The sequence below is a fragment of the Amblyomma mixtum genome, chromosome 10, assembly GCF_055824585.1.
Source record: "Amblyomma mixtum isolate Tamu chromosome 10, ASM5582458v1, whole genome shotgun sequence".
NCBI classification, from domain to species: domain Eukaryota; kingdom Metazoa; phylum Arthropoda; class Arachnida; order Ixodida; family Ixodidae; genus Amblyomma; species Amblyomma mixtum.
In genome coordinates this window covers 157,453,102-157,473,410 of record NC_143021.1, presented here as the reverse complement: position 1 = coordinate 157,473,410, position 20,309 = coordinate 157,453,102, and the positions used below count along the sequence as shown (strand labels likewise).

The window sequence follows — 20,309 nt, the reverse complement described above, 5'->3', positions numbered from 1 at the left end:
CGCTGGTGAAAATCGCAATGGACGGGAATCTTGTTTCATGGGATTAAATGCAAATTGGAAGAATGCGTTAAACTTTTTAGGCTGTTTGCTCTCTTCCATCAGTGAAAATTGTTTTGGAAGCTTATCTCCGTGACTGGGTAAGCGCTAGAATTTCTGCAGCTAGTGATTGATAAAATGCTCAGCGTTACACTGCAAAATCGTCTGGCTACTTTTGTTTGTTTCTTTTAGCAGTCTTGTTAATTAATTTTTCTTGGCAGCGGTTTGTTGCTTGGCATTAATTGTTGGATAGTCCCACCCTTTTATTTTTGCGTTTTGAACGAATTACTTCGCGGGTTCCAACGAATGGTGCTTACCTGTGAAGTTTTGTTTATTTGTGCACAAACTGCCTCAGGCAGTGCATAAAATGTGTCTTCAACTGTAACCAGATTACACTGATGCTGACTGAGCCTCACAGAACAGTACACAGAAGTCATAGTACTCGTGGCGGAGATAGAGAAAGGCACAAAATGACGCAGAAAAACACCCGCCGTATCTCTGAATGAGATGGTATATCTGGTCTTGTGTGTGCCCTGGCAGCGCTATGTTGATGTGGAGGATAAACGCATTATCTTGGGAGAGCGGATCTCTTCCGGATGAGTCTTTGAGGGCGAAGGGATCTCGTATGCTGGTGATTTTATGGAGAAAGGGAATAGTCGGGTCTTTATTCCTCGGTCTAGACGCAACTCCGTGTTCCCCTTGACGATGGCTTCCATGTTCTTGGCATATGCGACACCTTCGGTCACCATGATGTTTCAGCACAGTGGGACGCTTTGTTCATCGGGGACACTCAGGGAAAGGTGATTCTCCGTGGCTGCCACCGAAGGCGTGACTACGTTCGTCGAAAGCGTGACGAGTTTGAATCGAAGGTCGATGATCGTTTGATGCTCACTGAGGAAATCCCCGTCCAGTATCACGTAGCGGAAACTTTGCTGCAGCGCTGAAAATATCGGAGGATAGGTATGTCCGTTCACAGTCAATGGCGCTGTGCATCGTCCCAATCGCCTAATGAGGTGGCCTCCTGTAGTGCGGATTTGTGTGCTGTCGTCAAGCTGTCGTCACATTGCCGAGCTGCGCGGACAATGTTCCGTTCATCATCGAACAATCGGCTCCTCTTTCCACTAGAGCGGTTATGCTGCGGCCGTCGATAGCCACTTCTAATTCGGATGTCCTGGCTCTGGCGTTTCACGTCGTTCTCGGCGCCGAGTAGGTGAATTGTGAGTAGGGCGTGCCTTCGGGGCTTCTCTGGACGGCGGCATTCTTCCAAAGTCTGATCGTCTCGTGGTCGACCTCATGCTTGTACGCTGTGTCAGTGTAGTGGGTGCGGCGCCTTATTGAGGCGTGGTAGGGGGAGGATATTCGTCGATTCTTTTGCAGTCAACCTGACCTTCGCAGGTTGCCTTGTTTAGTTTCCTCTACGGTGGCTAGAAGACCATCCGCGCACAACGGCTGCGTAGCTGCGCACGCCATGGGCAACGGGACAGATGGCTTGAGGGCGTGCACTCCCACCTACAAGGCACGTCATCGACTTCCTATGGCAGTTTGCCGGGCGCGGTCGGGGAGCGTCAGTGGCGAAACCGCGTGGGCCGATGCGTCTGTACGGCAATGATGAAGAATGTAGCCAGCATAACCACAATAAAAGCTCATTGGGCGGACGCCATGAGTCTTCCACTCGTATTTCCTAGAGCCGGTGCGTCGCTCAAGGGGGGCGTACGGGAGCTAGGGGGCTTCGTTCTGCGATATCTGGTTCCCATCCAAGAGGTCTTGGAGGGTCTGTTCGGGGCGCAGCAATGCGTGGTGCAGCGGCGTACGTCATGGCTTCAGCTGTAGTTGTAGTCGGCAATGACAGGCAGCCGGGAGCATGTTGCGCTTCTTTGCGGACGATGTCCGTGCTTATCACTGCATGGGGCTGGTGGGAAAATGGCAGCATCCGGCGCAGCTGTTCCCGAACAATTTGGCGTATTGCATCCCACAGGTTACCCCCATTGTAGTTGTATCATCTAAGGAGCTTGTCGACAGAAACTGAAATGGTCAATTGAACTGCCGAGACCGGGCGTCAATGGTCTCCTCAACTCTGAAAACTGCTTCCACGAATTCAGCAATGGATTGTGGAGGATTTAGGATCAGTCCAGTGAATAGGTGCTCCTTCACGCCACGCATCAGAAAGGCGACCTGCTGGTCTTCGGTCATTTCTGAGTTGGCACTCTTGCAAAGGCGTTTTATCTCCTCTGCGTATCAATGACCAATTTCATTTCGCTTCTGGATGCGCATCTGGAGCATCAATTCGGCTCTTTCCTCGCAGAGGATGTTAGCAAATGTATTGAAGAGTGCTTTCTTAAATTGTTCCCGTGTTGCAGGGAATTCTCATTATTCTTCAACCATGTTCGGGTGACGCCATCCAGGACAAAGAAGACGTACGGCACTTTGGTCTGATCATCTCGCCTGTTGAACGTTGCCACGCACTCAAACTGGGCCAACCGTTCTTACACGTCTCCATGAGGTAGTGTGTAGAAAGTTGGCAGTTATCGGGGCTGTTGGAATACGAGCCATGCGGACTGAGTTGCAGGCTTTATCTTTGCAACCATGGCGGGTTGACGTTGCAGCAACTCCACCAGATGTCACGTAGTGGGGACGGCAGTCCGGCAGTGAGGAAGAGAGCAAAGAGGGCTTCCAAAAGAACTGTTGATTGGGCTCGCTTGCGCCCACAAGAAACTCAATGACCCGGCGACGGCAGTAGAAAAAAACGTGCTCGGCGGTCGTGGAACAGAATGGCCACCTCTCTAGGCAATGCTCAGAATAAAGTGACGACGAACTTTTTAGATACTGCGAGCAAAGTAACCGCAACACTCCGGAGCAACATAGAACGGCCCCACCTGGGTGTGATGAATCGAGATACACCTGATCGCGTCTTGCACCACAAACAGCGCGATAAAGCCGTGTGCCGGCAGCTTTGAAGAATGAACAAACAACCATTAGAAGCTTTGCTTTAATATATAGCATGACAGCCAATAGTTTAAATTGAAATTTCAGTGAATCAATAGTACGCACAAAGCCATACCGTGGTCAGATAACCATTAAATGATATCTATAGTCGCTTAAGAAAACAAATGGCCTGGCTTAGCTTATGGTTAAGCCTAGGATGCGAAGCATAGTTTTGCGGTCTGGTGAGCCGCCCTCTCCCTGGCCGTCATCTCGCTGCTCAACTGACTTAACGAGTGCGTCGCCTTTTATACAATTGCGTGACGTCAGTATCTCCTAGCGGTAGGAGCGGGAGTTAGGCCACCGGCGGAGGCTGCGCGTCCGCAAGCGAGCGCACGAGGCCCCAGCTTTCACAGCTGTTGTGACGTCATATCACGTGGTGCGCCCATGAAGGTCAAATGGTAGCTACGCGGCCGTGCGCGGCGCAGCAAGGAAGAGCTCAGTTGTGCGGCTAATATGCTTCGCATAAAAATGGCCTAGCTTAGCTTATGGTTAAGCCTAGGGTGCGAAGCATAGTTTTGCGGTCTGGCGAGCCGCCCTCTCCCTGGCCGACATCTCGCTTCTCAACTGACTCAACGAGTGCGTCGCCTTTTGCGTGACGTCAGTACCTCCTAGCGGTAGGAGCGTGAGTTAGGCCGCCGGCGGAGGCTGCGCGTCCGCAAGCGAGCGCACGAGGCCCCAGCTTTCACAGCTGTTGTGACGTCATATCACGTGGTGCGCCGATCAAGGTCAAGTGGTAGCTACGCGGCCGTGCGCGGCGCAGCAAGGAAGAGCTCGGTTGTGCGGCTAATATGCTTCGCATAGTAAGTCCTAAGGTAAAGCTTGAGTTCTCGTGCATACACGGGTACGTTTAAAACAATTTGGGTGTGGTTGAAGGTAAGCAGGAAACTGAGCAAGGTAATGTTTGCTACATTGAATGGGCTCGAACAGCTCTGGTTCCTGTCCAGGAGGTTGAAGTCTCCATCCATTATTATGGCGCTTCCCAATATATGCTCATGCATGTCCTATAGAATGTTTTCAAGACTAAACGCTTCAGCTGGGGGAGGGGGGGGGGGGGGAGGGGGTGTAGAGGCGCCCCCTGCGAAAGTACATGCATGGCCCAGGCTTACAGAATCCTACACCAGACCACTTCTATCCACTTGGAACATCAGGAGCTACTGAGCAGCTTATGTTTTGCCTCAGGAACAAAGCAACAACACTGACTCTAGTTGCCTTATCTTCCCGAACAGTTGTACAACCCGGAAGAGAGACTCCTATGTTTCTTATATCGGAGTTCATACATGTCCCAGTCCCGCAAGTGACATTTCCCGGTACTGTAAGAGTGAATTTTGTTTTTCAGGAGTGCCCAACGTTGATAAGCGTTGGGGTTGACGGCTGTTTCGAATTCGCGTGGCTGGTCCATCGTCCATGCTTTCGTTTTTCGGCTCACACTATCTCATTTGGTTTGTTCGTCCCAGGTGTACAAGCGGGAATTTAAGCAATTTTACTTCGTAGGACATACATTTTCTTTTTCAGGTCATGATGCACTTGCGTTCTTTCCCAAAACTTCTTCGCAGCTTTCCTTTTTGCTCGCGAAAAATTGTAGCTAATTGATGCCTCATTTCTTTTAGCGTTTTGCAATTGCAGAGTATGTTGGCTTTGTCCCTGTAGCCAAAAAATTACGGAGGGCACTTACAACCATTTACGAGCTTTGAATGCCGAAGCATTCTTTTGAATTTTTGTTTTCTTGTTAACGTTACTTTTGTTCTTTCTCTTAAATTATATTGACACATATTCACTAGCACAGAGTCATAAGGCAACGCATTTACTGCTTTTCCAGGTTTGTTCTGGACTATCCAGAATAACATGTTGAAATGAGCAGCGGCGCAACAAGGACACTAACAAGTGTGTTAGTTAGCGGCCAAGAGTGAGGAACCTTTCGATGCCAGTCATTTCTACTCCTAACTTGTCTTCAAAGATTGTTTTCTCAACACCAATGGAGAGCTTCGTGCGTCTCATTTTCGTGTTGCCTAACAGCTTACACGACAAGATTGGATCAGCAACCTAATTTATCTGACTCGTGGACCTTTTTAGTCGATTTCGCGACCTTTTGTTTTCATTTTGCCAATTCCTTCAAACTTGTCTGGGCTTGTTAGTAGATTTCACATGAATCGCATAAAACAGCACAGCGCAATATAGACCGGGCTAAAGAAGCGGACAGACCCAAGCGCTGACTTACGACTGATGGTTTTACTGCTAAGATGGCGCAATAAACAGGAGAACTTAGACACACTCAACACATGGCATTGCATCACAGATTGAGTGCGTCAACAAAACAGGAAGAAAGAAGGAAAGAGGTAAAACCTGCACTATGGTCACTTAGCCGCGGAGATACTCAATTTCTTTTTGAGCGAGCCCAAGACATGGTTTGCTCACGCACGTTTCTTGCTCTTGATGGAACCAGGAACGCTTAAAATATTTCCCGCGTGCGCTGGCCTCTCTGCTTGCACAAAATGGTTGTCCTACTGAAAGCTGGAGGCATCTGCACTTAAGCCAATGTAAGGCAAGATTAGTTTTTGGGTGTGGTGCCAAGGGGCTTTCATGTGCTCTTAAGCGGCCATTCACGTATCTCCCTGTTTGTCCGATATAGCAATGTCCAGTGAATAGCTAAGTTTTTTACACTACATCGTTTCGGCATGGCACATGAAGGAATTCATGATTCTTCTCAGATTCTGCAGGTGGCGGTCTTTCACAGTTGACTCTCTTGGAAAGGCGCTGGAATTTGTTAGGAGCGGAAGAGGAGGCTCACACACGGGCTTTCCCGGCTATTCTTTTCAAGTTGTGCGATACCTTATGTACATAAGATACTACCGCAAAAATACGGCTTTCCACATCTTTACGGGAGGCACGTTTTGTTGGCGCACTCAATCAGCGATGCAATGCCACGTATTGATTGCGTTTAGGTTCTATTTATTACGCCATCTTAGCAATACAACCGTAAGTCGTAAGTCAGCGCTTGTGTCTGTCCGCTTCTTTAGTCCTGTCTATTTTGCGCTGTGCCTTATACTGCTTCCCTCAAGCTTTTTATCTGTTTCCTCTGGATTCTGTTTCATCGGCGTTCTTTCCTTCCCCTCCTGAGTGTCCTTTGGAACCACTTCAAACTGCTCCGCAAGCGTTACGTCCTCCGGCCTAGGATAAGTACCAATATCTCCCGCTAGTAGCAACACGAATCGCAAGAAATCCAAGATGTCACAAAAACATTCAAGCAAACGGTGTCTCTTCTGGTATTGTGCTCCCCGTTTATCTTAAGACAATAAAACCTCTACTTTGCTTTGCTTGGTGTCCTTGTGCTATGTTTTTATGTTGTTATGTAGCATTTATGAAACATGGCAAAAAATACCTAGAAAGAAAACGTCGTACACATGTAACTTTCTTCGGCCCTTTTATGTGTTATGTGTTCTATACCTAAACAGGGAACAAGAATATCGAGCAACACGACTGATGAGCGTCCTTCTTCGCTCACTCAGTACCTGGACTTCCTCGGTGCATTATGGCGTTTACCCCTGTCAATGGACATTCCGTTTCTCCCATCACAGGGCCTACCACGGCATGGCGGTGCTAAACTCCTGCATCTACGTCGTGGGCGGCTGTATCAGCAGCACCGAGAGCTCCCACTCTGTCGCGTGCTTCGACGTCAACCGCAACCAGTGGACCCAGAAGGCGAGCATGGCATTCGCCCGTAAGGAGTTCTGCTTGGCTGTTCTCCAGGCAAGCTTCTGCTCGTTGGATGGCCACGGGCACTAAAACGCATTTGTTCTCTATTGATCTCGTTTTAACGCTGAGAGGTTTTTAACGGAGCCTCCTCTTACCCTAAACAACCATCATTGCTTGCCTTTTCTAACTCTAGAACTTCTTCATTAGTCCTCTTAGAGGTTGCATCATGGTCTGATATTCTGTCTTCCCACACGTTAAGTGAGCTAATTACTTCTCAGTTATGTGGTGAGGGAGTAATTGCTCGTTGACATCCACAGAACAGCAGCCTTACGGCCACTAATGAAAGCTATGCAGCTTCCAAAGAAGCATCGTAGTGAACGGAAAACTGGTCCTAGGCCGAAGTTCACACCCGAGACCACCGCTTCAGCAGAGCAGTCGCTCTACGAACTGAGCTAAAGGCTAGCCGAAACGGCTAGCCTTTCACTAACATAATTACCGTAATCCCGTCTTGGAACCTGCTAACAGTGTATTATACTTGCTTCAGCTTCATTTTAAGTGGTTTGAAATCTGTGTTGTAATTCTTTTGGTCTTTTAAAATTTGTTCTTAAAATATTAGTGTCAGAACTATAGTTAGAGTCAGAATTGATCCTCGGGTTAGTTCTACTTTATCGGACGACAGTGGCACGAATTTAATTACATCTGTGCAAATAATCAATGCTTAGGCAAAAAATCGAGAGGTTGGTAGCACCATCAAGACAACAGAGCCGTCCTGAAAAGGTATTTTTATCACCAACCCGGAAAAAAAATAACCCGGGGAAAAAATGGATGAGAAGGCACTACTAAGTCCACCAAAGCCACGGCCCACGACGATCCTCGTAGTAAAGCTTCCTGACATACTTCTGTTGGCGTTGCCGCTTCGGTCAGCTGGTATGAAATTGAACGATGGTGACTGTGTTCCGTCGATTATATTCCTATCATTTAACAATACGTTTTGCTGGGCAAGTTGTGGACCAGCGCAAAACCGACAATGGACCAAGGAAAGAGAAGACGACACGGGCGCTGACGACACAGACGACACAGCGCCCGTGTCGTCTTCTCTTTCCTTCGTCCATTGTTCGTTTTGCGCTGGTCCACAATATGGATATTCCTATCAATTTAGCGGTCCTCATGATCCAAAGTGGTCGCTCATCGGCAAACATGCGAAGCATCTCTACCGAGGAGCTAGCTGACGACATGGCAATCTGGGCAACCAACAAGACTCAATCTGAGAAGAACAGCGCTGGCAAGCAACGAACGTGGGCAAGGAGGACGCAACTGCGCTAACTGAACCCATTAGTTCGAAATGCAGCCGATCCGCCCGTTCATAACGACAGAGAAACTAAGGGAATGATACGCACGCAAAGTTATCAAAGGTCAAAATTTGAAGAACCAAAAGCTACGCCATCATTTCTTTATCGTCACCAAGAAAAAGTAACGGAGCCGGAAAAAGCAAAAAAAAAAAGGGGGGGGGGGGGGGACAGATGCCGGAAAGAAGCCAAAAAAAGAGCATAATAAAACCCATCTAAGCCGATGTTGATTAAATCGCGCAGTTCGTTTTATCTTCTCTGATTATTCGCGTCATACCAGCATAACAGCCTTGAAGAAACGCGCTGATCTTCAGGATCTATGTCTCCGTCTTAAAGCTGCACGTTTATCACTTTTTCACAAACTGTATCATCACACAATTACTCCACAATGAATTTTTTGGCCTTCTTCCATTTTTGACCTCCACTCACATCCATTTAAAGTTAAGCGCTTGTCATGTCGTACATCAAACTATGCGCATTCATTCGTACCTCGTAATGTAACTTACTAGAATGCTGTGACTTCACATGTTGCTACCTTCCCTGATGCAGATAAATTTTATAATTTATTAGCTGCCACTACCTCTGCTTAAATTTTTGGGTACATTTTTAACTTACCAGCGCATTTGGTTTCTGTGTTGTGTTTTGTTATTTATGATTCTCGTTTTATTTTCATGCCGTTGTTTTTGAGATATTGTATAACTTGTATTCACGTTACTGTCTGCTGCTCTGTTCAAGTTTTTTTTTTCCTGTTTTGTTTCAATGCTTAGTTTTGTTTTTTGTATTTTTCTTGCAATGACTCATATGTCTTCATCTGTTTTGTGGTCGTTTCTTGAAATTGAGGTTTATTTGTTTACGCTTTTTTACATGTATGAACCCCCCCCCCCCCCCCTATGCAGTACCCTCAAACAGATGGGCCTTATTGCATTTTGTATAAACAAATAAATAAATAAAAGCCAACTAACAACACAGCTACAAGAGGGACAAAAGTTCGAAGCAATAAAGAAGCAGCGTAGCAAAAGCCGTAATGAAATTCAATAAATGACGCGGCTAAAGAAATGACAGGAAAAAAGGCTAAAAACAATCAAAACTACAAAAAGAACAGGAATACCCTGTGAAGGAAGTCAACAGATGACACGGCTAAAAGTTGGCCATCACGTTCATCAGGAAAACCTGTAGGCGATCAAACCTTTGATGAGATAGATGTGTTTAGAGGAAATTAAGACGAGCGAGATTGTAAAAGGTGGGCAGGAGAAAACATTGCCGGCAATATCCAATAAGATGCCCCGTATTATTTGAGGCAGAAAGGAATAAGAATACTTTTGCTGAGAGGGAAACTGTCGGTGTGCTCACGCACTCATCTTTTATGTTGTTGAAAGTGGCTGCTTGTATGATGTTTTCGGAAGGTTGGTTTTTGTTCTTAGGCAAAATTTCTTTCCTCGAGTTCGGGGATATGCAGCGGCAGGGACTGCAGGCTCTACAATGAATGGCCATATTACCAGACTGATTATCGGCATTGGCTTTCGTAACAATGTGTTCTAGAAAGTTTGTGGCCCAGCACGCCTGCTGGACCTTCGAACCAATGGCCAGTAAGCCACTCTTATCTTGTGAGTCAGCGCATTCAATAGTAGTAAAAATAAAATAGTCCAGGCCACATTTAGCAATCCGTTACTCATATCCAGCTAGCCCATTATTGAGAGAGACACTATACTTAACTCTAGGTACCCGGTCTTACTCCTGTCCTCGATTAAGAAACCAGACGAGGTAGGAACCACACCTCAAGGAGATGTGCGGTTCGCAACAAACAGTGGATGTAAGGCTCTACGTCCACCAGGCCTCATAATTTAAAAAAAATAGGAAAAAGGGCAGGGAGAGACGCCATTTGCTCTCCTGCTCACCCTCTTTCTAGACTTTGCAGGCGGGTCAGTAGATAGTAGATCGGGTGAAGAACGTCCAGAATGCACAACTAAGCATCGGGGTCCATTCGTAATTCGTAAAGTGCTGAAAGTAAAAAGTCTGGTGATTTGCCAATTCACCATCCAGAATCCCTGTCCCTTCCACCGCCTCTTCCAAACTTCATGACAGCAGAAACTTTAGCTGGGAAGAAAAATCAGCTCCCCTAAAAAGTCATAGAAGTCGCTACTTTCAACAAGCTAAAAGATTAATTCGTTACCATATTGTGGCCCCTTTAGAGAAAGACTATTTATTTACTCTTATTTATAATTTATAGAAACCCCAAGGCCCTATTTACGAGGGTATTAAGAGGGTAACAAACATGCTAAGATGACAGGGGATATCTCTCATGACAAACTGAACAGTAACCAAAACAAGAAAAGCGGAACAAATGATCGGGCAACAAGTATCAAAATATGGCGGAGCTACAGCAGGCAAACTGAACATGACGTTAACATAATAAACACCACGAAAAATAAAAATCAAACGCATTGCGGTGAACAGAACTAGAAAAAAATTACATGTTTCCTTTTTTAAAAGTTCATGAAATAATTTAGGATTGATTCCGGTTGCGGCTGTAGAAGGCAGCCAGTTTGAGTCCATGACAGTTTTGGGATGAAATTGTTAGCAGAAGTTTAGGTATAGCGTGTGCTGCGTTTGATATTGAAATTACGCTCACGAGGTGTGTAGACTGCTGAGAACGAGAGAAAGAAATCGTCGTGATGCAACGGCTGATGACAAATTTTTTGAAAAAGTGTGAAGCGAGCAAGTTTGCGACGATGGGAAAGGTTATCAAGTTCAGTACGAGCTTTTAAAGCCGTGAAGCTAAGGAAGCGTGAGTGATCTGAAAAAATGAAAGGAGCAGAGGGTGTTCCAACTATTCGATGTTACCTATGACGTAGACTTGATCTGTGTCCCATATTTGGCTGAAGTGTACTCGATTTCCGGAAGAATTGAGGTAGTATAAGCAAGTTCTTGCAACTGCGCAGAAACAGGGGGAAGGTTTCGTCTTAGGAGGCCAGGAGAATGGTTAGTAGTATCTAGAATCAAGTCAATGTGATAATTCTAGGTTAATCCGGAGTGAAGGTGAACTGCTAAATGCTTGTAAGTGGAAGCTGTCTCCGGAGTTATGTCATTAGCAGTTGATGAGGTTGGGATGCGGCAAGAATTTATTGCAAATGAGACGAGCTTTGTCTTAGAGTAATTCAGGGTCATTAGCCACGATGAGCACCAAATGTTCCTTTGATCAAGGGCAGTTCGCACAGATTTCCGGTCAGTGGCACTCTTAGTGGCTCGATCACAACGGAGTCGGCAGCAAACTGTCTAATTTGAGAAAGTAATTACGTAAATCATTGATAAATATTAGAAATGAAAAGGACCAAACAACTCATCTGTGGCGCACCAGCTGTGACTTGAGCCATTGAATAGTTGAAACCGTTAACAGAAGTGAAGTGAACGCAAGATGGAGGAAGTGTTTAATCCATGCTAAAACGTAAGAGTTGTAAGCCAGGAATGCTCTCCAGCCTAAGTAGACTAAAACGCTAACTCTTGTCCGGCGTAGCCATGGCAGTGGCTACAGTATGCCTACCTGAAAGCGGCCAGGGCAGCTATGCCATTGCACCCATCGTTAAGAGCTGCCAAGGGCAGCCGTAATTTACCCTCCCGAGAGGACCCGGGTGTCAGTCACATCATGTTATCCGTCGTCAAAAGAGAACTTCCTGGCGAGCGGTTTCCCTACCCCACATGGCCTTGCATGTAGCCTTGGCCTTCCACTGACGTGGAATGTGCGACCACCTGCAATGTGTGGGAACACAAGTCCCTCATGCAACCACCTGCAGCTCTCGTACAACCACCTGCAGACAATGGGAATGCCACTCGCGCTGCCTGTGCGACACAGATGGAATCCCCCTCATCCTCAAGCTCATTACATGTTGCAAAAGGATTTGCCGGTTTATTTGGTTCATGTCTGAATTAAACAGTTAACTGCGCGAAAGGGTAAGGACACCAGGGAGGCACTTTCACGACACTTAGAAGCGCAGACCGCGACTGACATTTGGCTACTGCAATCAAACTTGCACAAGAAATCGCCGCATCCTGTCTTGCTTGGGCATAAAGGAAAGAGCCCGTGGTACGAGAAATATGTTGCAAAAGAATTTGCCGGTATAGTTAGTTCATTTCTCAAATTTCTTGTGCGATCTGTGCGATCTGAAATCTCTTGGTGGTCTCTTGTGCAAGTTTGATTGCGGTAGCCACATGTCAGACGCGGTCTGCGCTTCTAAGTGTCGTGAATGTGTCTCCCTGGTGTCCTAACTTTTTCGCGCAGTTAACTCTTCATTTCATTACATGACTTGGGCGTGCCCACTGGTGAGAGAGTGTGTGATTAGTAGAAGTGAACTTTTCGGGGCACGCCTTCTGCGGCAGGCCCGGCCCCCATCCAGCGATTTTAGGGAAGGAAGACCCTATTAAACTCGGCAGCAAGTGCTGCTGGGGGACTCCCGCTTGCGACCCCCTCTCATCTATATTTCCGTCACCTAAGACGCTGCCTTTAACTGAGAGGCATTCTCAGTTGCTTATTTGTACATCATGTAAATACCTGTAAAAGCTTTTCTTTGTCTCCTCGTAACCCCCGTCTCCGACTTCCTCGTCCCCTTTCCGGCCCGACCATGCTACCTGATCACGACAGGGTTTATACTCATGTGTGGTAACATGAGAAGTAGTTTATGGTGGGGGTCCCAATGAAATGCATCGGAAAATAGGGAAGCAAAACATCGACTTGGAACCCGGCGTCTAAAAAAGCAAATAAGTCGTTAGTAAATCCAGCGAGTTGAGTGCCACAACAAAATTCTTCTGGAAACCTTGCTGATATTTCAATACAATGTCACCTTTAAGGTAATGAAAACTTTAATGTTTTCCGTGTTCAACCAGCTTGGAGAGCGTATAAGTCAACGAAATGAGTATATAGTTTAGAGGATCAGAGCGCATGCCAGAATTGAAAATGTGTATGACTTGGCTACTCGACGATCCTGAGGGTATAACATCTTCACTGATCACTATTCTAAATCCGCGCTTCTCCTCATAAGACCGAAATCTGCAGCTAATTCGCCCATTCAAATCACTTTACAAGGAACCCCTATCCCCGTCACCCCCACCCTCCGTATCCTTGGCCTTTACTTGCAGGATTCCGGACGCAACGATCATACCCTTAAAACACTCAAGGCCTCCACGCAATCCGTGTTGCAACTTCTACGCCGCGTATCCTCCCTGCACAAAGGTTTAGACGAAGCGGATAGCATGAAAGTAGTGCATGCTTTTACACTTAGCCGCATTTTATACGCCACCCCATATCTTAAGCTGAACCGCATAGAAACAGAGCGAGTGAACGCCATGATTCGTCTAGCAACCAAGGCAGCCTTAAACCTACCCCGCAGCACTAGCACAGCCAAGCTCCTTGAATTAGGTATGCATAACACCATTCAGGAACTAGTAGACGCGCACCTTCAGACACAGTATCTAAGACTTGCCGCGAGCGCAACTGGCAGGCATATTCTCGCGTCCCTTCGCATCAACATTCCCGCTAATCAGACATCCCTTATAGCTATTCCTCGACACATTCATACCCCCCTCGTTGTGAAACCCCTTCCCCGGAACATTCATCCCCAATACCACATCCCTCGCCGCATGGCTCGCGCTAAGGCCCTACACAAGTATTACGGACAAGCCCAGGACGCCATTTGGGTAGACGCCGCGTGCACAATTCATGAAGCTGTAGCAGTTGGTTACAATCCAGCCCTAGCACAGCCCCTCACACACCGCCTTCCCTCGGGCTGTACGTCTGAGGAGGCAGAGGAAACCGCCATCGCCCTAGCCCTTGTACATTCCAATGCAAACTACATCTTTAGCGACTCCAAAACGGCTCTGTTCAACTTCGCGAGAGGCAGGATTCACGCCCCTGCTTGGAAGTTGTTGAACACCCCCTCCAAAAACTTACCACGCAGGGTAGAGCTCCAGTGGGTGCCGGCTCACTCTGGGAATCCAGGAAACGAGGCTGCCGATAAATTGGCCCGAGGTTTGATTTGCCGGGCTCAGGACGGCCTCGGTCCAGGTTTCTCGAGAGAGCGGGCGCATGCAGAGCTCACGCAAATGCCCCGCTTGGACCGTCGGACTTACCCTCCTCCACACCCCTCTCTTACCCATTCCCAACAGATCCTCTGGAGACGCCTCCAGACCCGCTCTCTCTCATCCCCTCAGCTGCTATCTCTCTACTGTGGCACCTCCCCTGCATGCACCCTGTGCGGCGACCCTCACGCCACACTCTCCCACATCCTTTTCGGCTGCCCTGCTGATCCTCCCCCGCAGGGACAGCCCGCGTTATCAAGTTGGGAGGACTGGGAGGTCGTGCTCTCGTCTCCGGACCCGCCATCGCAGCTTGCTGCGGTGCTTCGGGGTGCCGACGTCATGGACAAACACCGCATGAACGTTACGACGTAGAGTGGGACCGTGCGGTGGTCCAGGGACCCAAGGGGGGTCTAAACACACTTGCCATGATAAAGTTTTTCTCTCTCTCTCTTCACTGATACTAGCTTCACTGATCACTATTGGGACACGAACTCTGCTGGTGGTGGGACTAACGGCGACAAAGGTGGAGGAAGTGGCTGACCGGCAACAATAGGAGGAGGAGCCTTCTGCGTCGCCTGCATGAAAACAGCTTGCATGAATTCCTTTAATTAGGATTCAGCGAACCCAAATTATGTCTTTAGGGAAATGTAATGAAAAACCGCTGGGTTCCGAATGCTTTCTGCCTTGATATGATATTCTGATTTTTTTGTTAACCGACATCTACAGTGTGCTACGGGATCACCGCGCGACGCGGCACGCTGAGCGCAGCGATGGGGTAAAGTTCACCCCCCAAGTCAGAACGCATATGGCCCGCTTGCAGGAGGACCACGACCATGGTCTCGCTCCGGCCGGTGCTCAGTTTACACGCGGCCTACACAATCCGTACACAAGGAAAATTAAGGAAAGTGGAAAAGCCGTAACATAAACTCCGTCTATGGTAAACATTGGAACTCCTCCGTTTAATATATTTTACTTTTACATGTGTAGATGCGACGCGAAACATGCGATGTGTTATCGCCATTTCACCGTAGTGGTTCTTGCCTCGGCTAGAATCTGCACACAGACAATGTCCTCGAGTAACCGTGAACTTGGTTTGCGTGACGCCGAAAGAAGCACTGTGCGGTTCCGAGCTCGGCGCTCTACATAGTCGTTTCTGTACATAAAGCTTATGCCCCTTCAACGTCAAATAAGTTCCTGTCTTTCCTGAAAGACATGTAGAGGCGCAGAATTTGGTAAAGCGAAAATGCCCACCTTTACTCATACGGTCAACGCTCTCTTTTGAGTATTTGCTCCTGGTGCTGCTAATGACAGCACAAAAAATATTCTCTTCTTCCTAACCCGGACATGCAAATATTATTATAATGCTTCTTAATAGGTTATGATGTTTGTTTATTGTTTGGCTGGCTTCTTTGAGAACATACAGGGGGAGGTTATAAACGCACATAAAACGGCAACATGCTTCGCAAGTTTTCTGTGCCTGGCTAACCCTTAACTCGCTGTCAGGAAGCGTAGCTTTGACGCGCACCGTGTGTAGATGCTCCGTAACACATCGATAATCGTTTTGCTTTTTCGCTTTGACTCTGTCTTATTTCGTCACCGCAGGGGTTTATCTACGCCATGGGTGGCCGAGGAGATGAATACACAGAAATGGACACTGTCGAGCGGTACGATGCCAAGTCAAACAGATGGTGCCAGGTGGCCTCCATGACCGGCGCGCGGAGCTGTGCCTCTGCTACAGTTGCTCGGGGACGCATATACGTGTGAGAGCAATCACTTGCTTTGTGTCACAAGACTGCAGGTGCTGGAAAATTGTGTAACAAGGTACCCATGTGGGCTAGTTAGTGTTCATCAGACATAGCTTCACCAGGGAAAGCACGAGACACCAGGAAAAGAAGAACACAGGACAACGCTGGACACAGCGTTGTCCTGTGCTCTTCTTTTCCTGGTGTCTCGTGTTTTCGCTGGTGAAGCTATGTTTGATGCAAATGATGTAAATTCTGCAGGCGAGGTAGAGGATTAAAGCATTGTTTTTGCTGGCATGATGGTCACGATGCGTAAAGAGCTATAAAGACCAATCGCTGGGCGCCGCTCTTTGAAACGGCTGCTGTTGTGATCAGAAAGTTGCTCGAAGTCTACGGTTGGCCGTGCAGCAGTTCGGTGACTAAATGTGTTGCTTAAAGCTTATTAGGAGCTTAGTTGTCTTCATGATAAGCCCACATTTTCAAGTATAATTTTAAAACTGTAATATTGCTGCTGCGCGCCTGGTGTTAGTGAACAGTCCCACGCCGAATAGGGCAGGAAAAAAATACCGGATGAGCATCATGGACAAGGAACGATTACGTTCTGGACGCCGCAGTTCAAAAATGTTTCGGTAGGTTTGCATGCATCTGATATGCTCTCTAGTGCTACTGGCATTTCAGGGGCGGGCCGTATCCGTAGCTGTAAACGGTAATACTTGATAACTCTTCCACCTCAGCCACGCTTTTCATACTTGGGGGTGTCGCCTCAATGGCATTGGTTATTATGTGTGACCAAAACGCTAGTTAGCGCCCTGTCTAGAGCAGCGCTAAAGCCTCTCCATTGGCATTTGCTGCGGCCTCTATTGCAACTGTCGCGGCGTCATCCCAGCGATTGCCTTAATCTTACTGGCACAGGGATTCTCTGCAGGCCAGGCTACGTTTTCTTTTTTTGGGAGAGGGAAGCAGCGCGAGAGACAAGCACGGGGAAAGAAATGACTCCTCAAGTGGTGACAGCTGCAAACTGAATCACTTTATCATATTTGCGACAGCTATTTGTCCCGCCTAAGGCATGAAAGACGGCGAGTTGAGAGGCACCATGGGCTGAACAAAGTAAAATGAAAAGCAACTGTTCGCATGGGCATCGCGGCTGCTGCTTTTGGTTTCTTCGCAACGTGATGCTTTTAATCTTGCATTTTTTTGTTCCTTAATCACTGTATATTGCAGTAGCTAAGGGCCGCTACAGTTGGGCGAAGTGAGTCTTGTCTGTCTTCCTAGTCTGTTGCACTAATTTTTCTCGACGAAAATTAACTAACAAGCCGAGATTGCAAGTCGCGAGGTAATCTCCTCAGCACATGCCGAGTCCTGCTCTATTACTCAACTCTTTATTAATTTTAACGGGCAGATCATCCTCACAGTACATCTCTGTTATATGCTGCGCTCTTTTGGCTCTTCAGATTATCACTTGTGCAGGTTCCTTTTCATAGCGGGCTGCGTGGTTTTTCTTTTATTTCAACCTTTTCTGTGAGCCTCTCTATCGTGGTCTGATAGATGATTGTAAGATCGGTCGTAACTGCTTAGCTACTTCTGGTTTCAACGCCAGAACAAACTGCTTTGCTTGCAGTTGCACAGTTGCGCAGTTCGCAGGCGGCCAGTAACAGTAACCATGTGAAAGTGAATAAGGCGCAGAATCCTTGATAATACGCGTGCGCCAATCAAATAGACGAAACCAGGTAAAAAAAAGAAGAGGTGAACCTCCTGTATTAGGAACTTCTTTCTGTTTCGTTGGTCACAAACACTTTCGGGCCTGCTGGCATTGAAAGTCACGGTTTATTTAGGTGAATGTTTGTCTAAAATGCCGGTGTACCGTTATTGTTTCCATAACAACTTTGGCACCTGACATAGTTGATGTTCTGACCCTTTCTCAGCGTCGGCGGCGTTTTTCGAATCCGGGATCTGGATACCGTGGAGTGCTACGACCCTTCAACGGACGCATGGAGCCGGGTGCTCACGATGTCCATTCCCCGTCGCTATGCCCAGGTGGTGGCCTACCGGGACGTAATCTATGTCATCGGGGGCTACAGATCTTACTCTTGGCTCTCCTCGAGTACGGCTTTTCTGTCGTTTATCAAAACCAAAAGTTGGGCGAGTTGGTGAACGTTCAGGATGAATAGCTTGAAAGGAGTACGTACTACTTGCGCGAAAGACGGGACGAAAACGAGGAAACACAAACGACATTTGCAATGCGCAACTTACAACTGGTTTATTTCATAGAGAGCTACACAGTTTTAATTGAGGATGAATAGCGCGAAGGAAGCACGAAGGACTCGCAGGACGACGCAGACAAGCGCTAACTCGCAGCTCTCTCTCTTTTCTCTCGTTAATAATACGCATTAATTGCCTGCTTGAACTAATGTGCCAATACTCATCGTGGTCTCCAGTGGGGCTAAGAGGAGGTGAGTGTGGATATAAGATATGTCGAAATGCAGACAGACAATGATTTATTTGACGTGCCGACTCTGTTTGCTTCTGTGCACCTAGTGTTGCGGCACATACGCTCTAGAGTACATCGTCACTGACAGCAGGCACCTCATTTCGTCCTCTCTTTCACTTCCTTATCTCTTATCGGCCATGGCTAATCCTCGCACTATTTTCACTTATAGGACTAAATATTCACCTCGCTAGAAATCGCATAGACGAGTGGTAAGGAATAGCACTGAAGTCTCGTTGGATCAAAAACCCGGTTGGCGGTCGCTTTCGTTACCCGTTAGAATTTGTTAAATGATTGTGCAAAATTGTAATACAATTGGATTTCGATTAGAATTGAAATCTGTTCGAAACGGGGTTCCCGACTTGTGTGGTCAAATACTATAGAGCGAGATCATATTTGGTTGCCATTCAAAAGTACGCTGCTGAAGCTGTTCCGCCGCCCATCCACCACCATCTATCGTCGCTCCGCTTACGTACGCCGACGTCGTCGCACAATCGCCACCCCTGTCTCCACCCCGTTGATATACGGGGACGTCGTTGCCAGTCCTCGACCGCCTAGCTACTCTTAGCCTCCAGTATCTGAGCGAGTGGCGGCCGCTTATCTTCTATTGGAATAGCGGCCTGAGGGGCGAGTTGGTGCATGATGAAATGAACGGCGGCGCAACAAGGACACTATGCGCATGTAGTGTCCCTTTCTTGTTAGTGTCCTTGTTGTACCGCCGTTCATTTAATCTTCTATTGGCTGCCCGAGTCAGCAATCCCTGGCGCACCTTCGACAACTGACCTATTTGCTACACTTGCGGCCTGCATGGTCATGTGGCACGGCTTTGCCGTCGTCGTCTCCCAGCCTCCATGCCACATTGTCAAGCTCCCGCTTGCTGGTGTTCCATGAGTCAGTACTCCGGGAATGCTGAGCCGCCGTCCAGTCGTCCTTTTTCTCCTGACCGTTCGGCCCTTTCTAGACACCGTTCATTTTCGCCGAAGCGCCGCTCCGGCTCTCCTATGCGACGTCGGCCCAATACTACTCAGGAGGAAAACTAAGCGCCGTAGTTACTGTGGCGAGATGTCCCCGTCAAACTTTCCAAGGTCTCGCATACCGCCTTCTAATCTGACCAAAGTTTCTACCGAGGACGTTTCTGTGATGGTGCTTGTGGACACAGGGGCTGCGATTTCAGTTACGGGCGAAAAGTTTTGTCGCTCGTTAAAGAAGGTAAAGACGCCGATTGCTGGACAATCGCTATGCGTGGCCAGCCCTGAGCAGATTAAGCCCTCCACTGTGCGTGTCGCTCGGGTTTTGATTCAGGACTCCCTCTACACGATAGAGTTCGTCGCGCTGCCTTCCTGCTCGCATGCTGTTAATCTGGGCTGGGATTTCCTTTCCCACCATGAAGCTTGTATCGTATGTCCTCGAGCTGAAGTCGGATTTTCCTCTGTGCCGAATCTTTTGCCGCACGCTACTCCCTCTGTTGCTTAGGTTGAAGCTCTCGCTGCCGAAGGCATCAACATTCCCCCTTGCTCTTCCGTTCTTCACATCTCTTGCGAGTCTCTCCGCACCGACAGTCTTCTTTACTTCATCTCATACCTTTCTGCACTGCAAGTGCCTTCCACTGGCATACACCGTACTGACTATGTTCGCTTTCCTCTCGATACTTTTTTGTCACTGACCCTTTTTCCAAAGTTATGATGCCCTGAAGAAATAGCAGGCCGCTACTCGCCGTTCCGGCGTGCATGACGAGTTGCTTCCCGCGCCGGCTGATCGAAGTCTCGCTTCTGACCCCTACGCATTGCTGCCCGAGATCAAAGGATTTACGTGGGAAGAGCTGGCCCGCCAACTGTCATTGCCTGCGTCTGGAAACCCTGCGCCATCATCCCTCGATTCCATGCTTCAACTCGCTATCCAGGGGCAGGTCGCTGCTGTTTTGCCCTCCAGCCCTCGGCTTCCACCATTCACCGCCCCATTCAC

At 47.9% G+C, this 20,309-nt stretch overlaps 1 protein-coding gene across 1 annotated transcript in view; it reads left to right on the top strand.

Annotated features, from left to right (window-relative positions):
* The window catches only part of LOC149327463 (kelch-like protein 10), a 156,201-nt gene that overhangs the window by 112,800 nt on the left and 23,092 nt on the right, over positions 1-20,309 (top strand). The window contains exons 7-9 of the mRNA XM_089564890.1: positions 6,591-6,762; positions 15,723-15,880; positions 17,785-17,963. Of these exons, the coding sequence (XP_089421016.1) occupies positions 6,591-6,762; positions 15,723-15,880; positions 17,785-17,963 (509 nt within the window). The remainder of the gene's footprint in view (positions 1-6,590; positions 6,763-15,722; positions 15,881-17,784; positions 17,964-20,309) is intronic.